General features: G+C 43.9%; 4 protein-coding genes across 4 annotated transcripts; 2 read left to right on the forward strand and 2 right to left on the reverse strand.

Moving 5' to 3' along the window:
- Window positions 1-332: 332 nt before the first annotated feature.
- Window positions 333-2029, reverse strand: T310_10141 (Methylsterol oxidase; the record flags this gene model as incomplete). The annotated part of the gene is made up of 7 exons (XM_013467426.1): window positions 333-395; window positions 766-856; window positions 1101-1126; window positions 1414-1648; window positions 1711-1796; window positions 1829-1911; window positions 1990-2029. 7 exons carry the CDS (start codon window positions 2027-2029, stop codon window positions 333-335), a joined length of 624 nt encoding a protein of 207 aa, XP_013322880.1.
- Window positions 2030-3784: 1755 nt separating this feature from the next.
- T310_10142 (uncharacterized protein) lies at window positions 3785-5352 on the forward strand (the record flags this gene model as incomplete). The annotated part of the gene is made up of 6 exons (XM_013467427.1): window positions 3785-3939; window positions 4008-4619; window positions 4825-4942; window positions 5022-5136; window positions 5186-5189; window positions 5337-5352. 6 exons carry the CDS (start codon window positions 3785-3787, stop codon window positions 5350-5352), a joined length of 1020 nt encoding a protein of 339 aa, XP_013322881.1.
- A 745-nt stretch (window positions 5353-6097) lies between these two features.
- T310_10143 (dGTPase) lies at window positions 6098-7453 on the forward strand (the record flags this gene model as incomplete). The annotated part of the gene is made up of 6 exons (XM_013467428.1): window positions 6098-6156; window positions 6192-6217; window positions 6248-6302; window positions 6701-6746; window positions 6807-7074; window positions 7107-7453. The coding sequence occupies 6 exons, from the start codon at window positions 6098-6100 to the stop codon at window positions 7451-7453; spliced, it is 801 nt and encodes a 266-aa protein (XP_013322882.1).
- Window positions 7454-7919: 466 nt separating this feature from the next.
- On the reverse strand, window positions 7920-9111 carry T310_10144 (uncharacterized protein; the record flags this gene model as incomplete). Its single annotated transcript, XM_013467429.1, has 2 exons — window positions 7920-8617; window positions 8673-9111. 2 exons carry the CDS (start codon window positions 9109-9111, stop codon window positions 7920-7922), a joined length of 1137 nt encoding a protein of 378 aa, XP_013322883.1.
- Between the last annotated feature and the right edge of the window lie 519 nt (window positions 9112-9630).

The raw sequence follows: 9630 nt of genomic DNA on the forward strand, positions 1-9630 counted from the left end.
AGCCACCTCTCCTATCCTGACTCCCTTTTTTTTCTGTTCTTTCTCTCATTTCTTTTTCTTTGTTAAATCCACCTATACCTACTGTTCCTTAACATTTGATTCTTACATTATACTACAGCCTGTCTCTCATTCCCTATTTCTGTCCCTCATAGAAGGTTCCCACTGTTGACTGGTCTATAGCATAACCCACCTGTATATAGATATTAGCTACTAAGCCCTACTGCCTAGGTGGTAGGCAGAGCGTGCATAGTCTCTGACTGAAAAACGCTCTCTAAAATGGAAGAATAATAATAATAATAATAATATAGATATTAGCTACTAAGCCCTACTGCCTAGGTAGTAGGCAGAGCGTGCATAGTCTCTGACTGAAAAACGCTCTCTAAACTTCTAATTCTCTATAAAATACTATAATTTTAATATATTTCTATAAAAATTGGGTATATAATAATAATATTTAGAAAAGGGGGTAATTTGGTAGTGTTGCACAGGGCTTAGTTTGGCAGGGACTTTTGTCCCCTGGCTGTATCTGAGCCAAGTCAGCTCTGTGGCATCCCTAATTAGAACTAACTCTTAAGGTCTCAAAGGACTTAATGCCTCCTGAAGGATTTTAATCTTTTTAATTAGTTTGTAGGATATGACTACTAAACAACCCCAGCCCAAAGGTCATATGACCAAGTACCTTTGGTCTGTGGCTGACATAGACCTTTGGCATCAGACACCATGGAAAATAGTAATCAAAATGTTGCAGGGTAACTAGGCAATTACCAGGCCCAGGGTTCTTGAAAGATCGGGAATGATTCGCAAATTAGTAGTAACGCAGCTAGGTGAAAGAGACCTCGAGTAAATCAGAACCTGACTATCAACAATTGTTATTATTACATTACAGCTGTATGAATTGCTATTAGTTTCGCTAATTAGTATAATAACACTAATAGTATGTTGGTCACAGTATGTTTCTGTCCAGATAGCCACTGGCCTTCGATGAACAAAGGTAGAACTGCAGATCAAGACTGGTATACCCCCTCTACTCATTGTGTTACAGTATTGGATACTGTAACAACACCCCCAGCAGATGATACTTGTTCATGACGTTTTCTTACCGCTCTTCTGCAACTTCTTCTCCCGTCTTCGTTTCACAGCATCAGGTGTGTATTCAGTATCAAGCAAATAATCCCACCACCTGAAGCTGCTGGCGTAATTCCCAACAAACTTCTCATGGTGAAGGTCATGATGGTCGGCTCCAGCCCAGAATGGGAGGAAATGATGAAGACTCCACGGGAACTCATACCCACTGTGCGCATCGATGGCTTGGAATAAGCGCAGAACGATCCAAATGTACATTGTGAGGATATGTAGGTCGCCAGTTATCGCGCACCAAAGGATAGGGCAACCAACAGTGCCAAATCCAAGTACCATCACTTCAATAGGTGATGCATATTCTGCCGCTAATCCAAAGGGTGCAGAATACTGGTGATGGATCTTGTGGATGGCCTTGTAAAGAGGGCCCCAGTGAAGTGCACGATGTGACCAGTAATGCCAAGTATCTTCCATAACAAAGAAGATGGCAATCTGGTATGCCATGGTCCAGAGAGACGGGAACGGCACAGTAGTAGAAAGACCGAAATACTGTGCCATAGGGTGGAAGAGCCTGTATCATTTTTCATGTCTGGTAAGCATACAGACAATTCATCTATGAAATGGATCACTTACCATATTTGAGGTAGCTCAACAGTGAAGTGGCTAAGGAGGACCAGCTTGGCACAAGTCCACTGCTCCTGTGCCGATGGCACCTTGTTCTGTGGGTTTAGTCAGCATGGAAATTCAATACATTAGGGATTGAGCTAACTTGCACTTTGGATTTTGTATTTCCGAAACAGTCCAAGGGTGTCAATGATGATCCAGGGTAAAGATCTGCCAAAATAGACAATCTCATGCATCAAGAATGACATGATGCCTGTTGCCAGAACATCATTCTGCATGTAGGCATACCATGCAGCCCATAGTCGCTCTGCAACATTAAGGTGCGCATTGTGTTTAGAAATCTCTTCGAATTGCCCCCAGTATGTTTCTGGGGGCTGGGAGAGCAAGGTTGTGGAGTTCCTGATTGCAGTTAGCATTTTGATCTGATAGGGTCACGGAGTTCAAAACTCACATGTTTCCCGACTTGATGTCGTGAAATGTTTCGAGAATACACAATTGCAATGCAGTTCTTTTTTCTAGCAGCAATATTCTCTGTAAATTTATATCGGGGGTTGAACACTGGACTGCTGGCAACCAATTCGAAGATGGTTGCTAGAAGGAAAGGTGTGTTGTGATGCAAAAGATTTTCAGAAAGGGAGGGCGGCTGTATTTGAAGGATTTGGCGCGAAGATTAATTATGGTCCCTAAGTTCTGGGGCCCTGGGCACATCCGAGTGGCGCAACAATAAGCAGGTACTTCCCGAGTGGCGTGGTACACTATACTCTATAGATCAGGGATTGTGTGCACATCGTAGAACACTAGTTTTTAGGGATACTACCTCTAAAAATTTCCAGGGAAAGCAAGTCACGGAATTTATTATTTTCCCATAAACAAAAAATATGAGTAAATTTGATTATATAAAAAATAATGCTAGAACCATACTAGGATACCAAACATTTCGCAAATTTTTTAGATAGGAATTATAAAGCCAAACATGGTGACATACTCCGGAATATGTATGGGAAAAAAGGCGATTACAAAAATCAATTCCAATTCCAAATATCCAGTGCTATAAATAATTATGTGAGTAAAATCATCCTAAGCTTAGCCTGACTTTTTTTTGCAAGGTACAATGTAAATTTGACATTAAAATTTGCACTGACCGGTGTCTATTTCTTAATAATAGAATACTGAATCTCACTCCTACGGAGTAATAATGTTATAGGGGTCCACAGGCGTTGTTATCGGACCCGATTAAGTCCTATGGTTCGGCAATCTGGCTTCCGGAATCGGCTGACAGGAGAGTCCCAGCCAAAACACCTCGGAACTTGGCGGAGTCCACGTTGCGCAGTACAGTCAGTCACCATGGCCATCTAACCATCCATGTTTATACTTTGTACTGTTTATTGTTATTCTGATACAGAGAATGTATTGAATGTCATTAGAAGACATGAAGCAGTACATAATATTTGAGAATCGATGACAGTGCAATATAACTCCACAGAGGTACGGAGTATGTGAAATTTAAGACACTCCCATGCCTTTGCAACATCTGCTTTCCTAAAGAGGTTGTTGTAATGGACAGGACATATTTCCGAGGGTTGTTTGCAAGGTTTGTTAAAAATGATGACGACATATACCTCCCTACCTAGGTACCAAGGTACGTACTCCGTATGTATGTAGGGAGAATTACTTCCTGAGCGTCCGTTTATCACTACTCGCCAGGTAATATGAACCGCTAGAAGCGAGTCTTGTTACTCATTATTACCTGCTCAATTGATAATTTAAACAAATAAACATGTCCTTAATCGCGGAGTATGTATCTTAATCATCAATCTTTGATCTATTAGGCTGACAAAAAGTTACAGGACTGTCTCCCGTTTGGACGTAGAAATCGACAAACTTCAGCTGCATTCCACGAACCAGTTTGCTGCTTCTGCAATCTTTAATAATAGAGTTAATGAATCTGCTGACGTTACGCATCCCCTTCCTCCTTCCCATGAGATAAATGCTCTACAAGCAGCTGTGCGGAGTTTGTCGACTTGTCTGCCGTTGCTTCAACGGCGGAAAGTATTGGATGTCCTCAAGCAAGTTCGCAGTCAACATGAGCCAGCAAACTAGGACATCCTCTAAGGGTCCATACTATAGGGATGAGATGAATCTCATGTGGCTATTGGCTGGTAAGGTCGCTGTTCAGACCTTTGGTAGTGCCATGAGCACACTCCTCGAACGATCATTGGCCTTGAATAGGGAGATCCGGTATTGGGACGAGATTCTGGAATCCTATTGTTATACACGCTTTACACTGTGCAAACACTTCCTTCTAGACTGTGGGCCCAGACGGGTGATTTTTATTCAACTTTAAAGAGCCGTTCCACTGACCAAGCCGAACTGCGGCTTAACTCGATTTCCGTCAAGTGGGAGAGATTTTTCGAGTTGGCGCAGCACAGTATTCGACAATGTTCTGAATGGCACGCAAAGTCCTCGATATTGTCACCGTTTGCTCGTTGTAGGCCAGAGGTGCGGCGAAGACAGCAGACATTGAAGATTCTGAGAGATGTAAACGCCAGCAGTATCGGGATTTTGGCGGAAGAGTGTCTTGCATTTGGAGTAGGGGACGACTTGAACGATTCTGGAAAGCATAGTCCGTCGGATTACGAGTGGCACAATATCGTGTACAAGAGCGTTCTATTGATGGACACGATCCTGCGGAATTTGACTGATCCTAACGTCGCCGTGACTGAATTTGAAGATGGTGTGTTCACAACTGTCGAAAACGAGATTCAATGCACGCAAAATCAGGCTGATGAGAGGACATTCGTCCAACCGATCCATGTTATCGAACGACTCATTTGCATTTTACAAGAATGCTTGCAAGAAAATGCGTCGTCCACGGGAACCTTGATTCGCAAACACGGGCGCCCTTCACTCCTTGTTCGGTATTGGCTGCCGCTTCTACAGTCCTGCTTTCTTTAAGTATAATACTTAGGATTCTCACGAGCGAAAAGCCGAACTTCTCACCTGGCTCTCCGAGTTCGGTTTAAGTGTGGTTGATTTCTGGACAAACTGGGTTGTGAAGCCGACGGAAAAGTTAATTGGAACGATCTGACATGATGGGAAGAGTGAAATTGCAATCATGAGCAGAAATAGCCCGGTAGCTGATCGTGCTAGTCTGGAAAGGATGGTCATTGACTTTGTTCTCGACCACGCAGACCTTAACCATGAGAAGGTCCGCACAGATGTCAGCGTTATCTCTACTAATGTAAGGGAAGGTGATTTGACGCCTCTTTTGAGGTCTTACGAGCGAGACTTGCATCGGCCTTTGATTGGAACATTACTAGGGGATGGATCTTATCCGTACCCTTCTAATCCAGATCCAGAGGACGAAGGTTGACATAGAGGTAGCAATCAGCGGCATAGACGCGCGCTTCTCAAGAGCCAGGAACTTGTTTTTGGGTTTGTGTCCCCTCTACAAAAGAGGGTGTTTAAGCTGACATTTTATTAGCTTTGTAGGTCTCACACCAGGAATCCTAGTGACTTATGCGACGTTTCGCTGGATTGGTAGCATTCTTAGCAATAGAAGGGGGTTACAAAAAGGGAAGGAGACAGATGGATTGAGATGTGCACTACGGTACATATGACTACTATCTAGGTAGGTATCTGTATGACTGATGGTAACTATATTACTGGAAGAAACATTGATCGGATCTTAACATGGTCTTCTGGTTCCAATAATATATTCTTTCTTACAATGACCATGGGCTTTTCATTTACGAGGTCCATACAATGAGCCACAAAGCAAAATATACTTTACCGAAATCGGTTTTCCACGACATCAGAGAAGACATAGAGGATCTCATGGATGCCGGCCGCGGTGTGGATAAACAACTGAAGGTCGTCAGCAGGATGCAATGGGCGTACTCCAAATAGATATGAGTAACTCGGTCGAGGGCAGTTTTATTACATGAAGCTGTCAGGTTGGTGCCTTAGTTCCCTTGAATTTCGTCAAGAAACGATAATTTGTACAGTATACTTCAAGGTCTTGCAGGTATTTATAATTCACTAAAAACTAAGTGCCCCCTGATGCGGAGCTGTGTGTTGGTCTCGCTCGTTCAACTTCAGAGGAGTACTTTGGGGGCGATGCTGAAGCTTCAACCATGTGTCATAATACAACCGATTCACCGTAATCTATGCTTCGGCAAGGTCAATATGTGCGCCTTGGCTGACCAGATTGAATTGAAACTTTGAAATCTCGAAATTAAACTTTTCCCTGAACTTTACTACTTGCCATTCTAGTCAATTGAGACCAAACTCTAGCGCCGGTGATTTTGAGGGAAGAATAAAAGGGTGTTCAGCGTCTTGTGTACCCAATTGCTGGCTTAAAGGATAGGAATGAAGCACAGGTTATATAGTAAATATGTTAGAAAAAAGAAAAGACAAAGGAGGAAAAAGGGAACATTCATTGTCAATTGAGAAGTATGTGTCTTGGTATCCTGCTGTTTTTCTCACAGGGCCCATTGTGCTGTTCTACATACAGGTATGTGGAGATTCCGCTAAGTAGTACTAGGTAACTACGGAGTAGTACCTAAGGTAATTACCCAGACGCTAAGACCCCAGGAACCGTATGTGAACCAACCTTGTCTGATTTCCAACTTACAAGCCTCTTGCAAACAGCAGATATCCCTCTCAGTTACTTTCAACCGGACTGTCTCAACCTCCTGATATCATCGCCAGCCAAGTGTTGTTGATGCGCTGATCGTGGAGCTTCTGGTGGCCAGCACTTCCATAATCAGCTGTAGCGATCATCTTAAGGCACCCGGCATCTCCTGGCATTTAGCCCCTAGTGGACAAACCAGTGTACAAAACCATCGGGAAGTCTGTCTTCTTGCCACCGAATGGTGGCAGCACCTCTCTGCAGAAGGTGTGCTGGAGGTCTTATTTGGAGACTGAATACTGGTATTGACGTGCGCTTCTGAGTTTCACTATAAGCGCACACTTATACCGGCGACTATTGCATCAGAGTTATTGATATTACCATGGCGGGGACAAGAAACTATGATTTCTTGGTAAGAATATTCTTCCCAGGTAACCTCTATTACTTGTGCTAATATCTGCAACTGGAACAGATCAAGTTGTTACTCATTGGTGATTCTGGTGTAGGCAAATCATGCTGCCTGCTCCGCTTCAGTGAGGACTCCTTCACACCATCGTTCATTACTACCATCGGGATCGACTTTAAAATCCGCACAATTGAACTGGATGGTAAGCGTGTGAAGCTGCAAATATGGGATACTGCAGGGCAAGAGAGATTCAGAACCATCACAACTGCCTATTATAGAGGAGCAATGGGCATACTCCTTGTGTATGATGTCACAGACGAACGTTCGTTTAACAGTAAGTCACCAACATCTATCTTCATAAGATAGTGCTGATCAGGGTTTATTCTCAAGACATCCGGACCTGGTTCTCAAATGTCGAGCAGCACGCAAGCGAGGGCGTTCACAAAATTCTTATCGGCAACAAATGTGACTGGGAAGAAAAGCGAGCAGTGTCAACTGAACAAGGTCAGCGGCTCGCTGATGAGCTTGGTATCCCTTTTCTCGAAGTCTCAGCCAAGAATAATATCAATGTCGACAAGGCTTTCTACAGTCTCGCCTCGGAAATCAAGAAGGTCATGGATACGTCAAAATCGGAACAAGCTGGCGCTCAGGGAGTCAGTATAGATCAGCATGGCAGTGGCGCGAACGGCAATTTCGGGGGCAAGTGCTGTTGATCATAGGATGTATTTCCTGAGGTGCAGCAGTTATAGCCCTCTCAGCTCCTATTACGGAGTGCTTCGACATTCAAACGTTGTAAGAGCCCCAGAGGAGTTCTGGAAGAAGCTCAATCTGGATCCCTCCATGTGAATAATAATGTGGCTGGTTATGTCCCAATCTTGCTTTAGTTTAGTATCCTTGTTATTTGTTGTCTACTAGATGAACTCCTTTTTTGTACCCCTTCTGTCGTCTCTGTCAATCGCAGTGTTGCACAATGGGAAACCTACACCCTTGCCAAGTCGAGTAAGAAACAAAGATGACTGATCAGCTGCTTCATGATAAGAAGTGATCACGAAAAGACTATTTTGAAATCGCTGTATGTTTCGCACCAAAGTGCAGTCAGCAACATGCAAAAATCAAGTATTCTCTGGGTAGAACGGGCAGCGAAGATGAGAATAAAAGCGCAGTATATATGATCTACAATTAGATAAGGCATTCGGCCTTTACAATTATGTGCGGATTATAGTACAGGAGACTATCAACTTTTGGAAGACGCCTTCTGTGCCACAAGCGAGCGAAGCGTTTCGCATCAGATGCGGATTTAAAGTTAATTCGCCAATTGTCCGCAACTGTATTTGTCGAGTAATCCAATGGTTCATCAGAGGTCCCGGAAGAAGACTGAGAAACTGGGTTTTTCTCTATGCGTACGATGGCGCCTTGGTTTGAAGATAATCGCCAGGGGTGGCCCCGCTCCAGGCTGTCCAACTCGAGGAGCTCCTGGATCGCGTTCACACTCAAGATCGGTCTACCGGGAAAGTCAACCCAGAGCCTGACTGGAAATGACTGCTTGTCAATCAGATCTGGGCCGAGTACATTGATATGGCTGCTAATCGCGCGCCTCAGTTTATGGTCGAACGGCGACAACTGAGCGACGAGAGACAGGTCTTGAAAGGGCGAAGTAATAGTATACTCTTGTGGTTTAAATGCTATCGACTGTCCCTCAACGGTGAGACCAGGTGATGGGAAGATGTTGCTGGAACAGGGTCTCGGAGCGTATTGTGCAGCGAAAGCCTTCAGTATAGATGCTCTGTCCTGGTATTTTTTAGCTTGTGCCGGTGACTCGAAAAAGAGAATCCACGAATTTTTCCGCTCCAAAGAGTGGGGATGACGAAGAGGAAAGACTGTCAGGATTTTGTAAGCAATCCGCTACAGAGTGAAATCCTTGTGATGAATCACCTTCCTCAAAGCCCTCGCCTGCACTTTCATCCATCCCAGAGCCTAGTAATCTCCGAAAATCATATATAGTCAACGAAGAGCTTGCCCTGGAAAGAATCAAGGCTGTTTTGTTATTTCGGTGACTCTTCTCGTCGGATGTTATACGAAGTTTTCCGTATGAGTTGATCGAAACGCCTGGATCACGATTTCCGCTCACGATTTCTACTAAGGAGTCGTCGACGAGTGGATGAGGCTTCGAAAAATCTTGGCTATCATAGTTCTCATAATGGATCTTCGGCCTGCTGTCGACGATACGTTTTCTGCTGGTTTCCACCGAGTAGTTCTTTTTGATTGCTGGATTAATGTGAAATACCTGAAGGATATGACAAAATAAGCCAGGTTTTGGTCCGCCTTGATATGGTTCCTTATAGAATATTTGCCAAGGCCGCGAACTTAGCATTATTAAGAAAATGACATCTCACAGTGATCATGGGGATTACATCATTTGTATAGCGTTGATCAGACTGCAGTCGAGAAGGAGACCTTTTCGTGAAACTGAACAAGATCCTGCTGTGTTCCGGACTTGGCATTAAGGCCCTAAGGGTCTTACGGGGTATTCTTTTTTGGGGATCCACCAATCGCCCATAGATCTACTCCGTAGTGCCACTAGTACTAACGGAGACGTTTACAAGCTTTAAACCCCTCGCTCCGCTCGAGGGGCTTTCAACCCTCCCCGTCCCCGGCTACCCAAGCCTATATATATATTATTATTATTATTCTTCCATTTTTAGAGAGCGTTTTTCAGTCAGAGACTATGCACGCTCTGCCTACCACCTAGGCAGTAGGGCTTAGTAGCTAATATCTATATACAGGTGGGTTATGCTATAGACCAGTCAACAGTGGGAACCTTCTATGAGGGACAGAAATAGGGAATGAGAGACAGGCTGTAGTATAATGTAAAGAAATCAAATGTTAAGGA

The sequence above is a fragment of the Rasamsonia emersonii genome (genome assembly GCF_000968595.1).
Source record: "Rasamsonia emersonii CBS 393.64 chromosome Unknown ctg1118621762404, whole genome shotgun sequence".
In the NCBI taxonomy this organism is placed as follows: Eukaryota; Fungi; Ascomycota; class Eurotiomycetes; order Eurotiales; family Trichocomaceae; genus Rasamsonia; species Rasamsonia emersonii.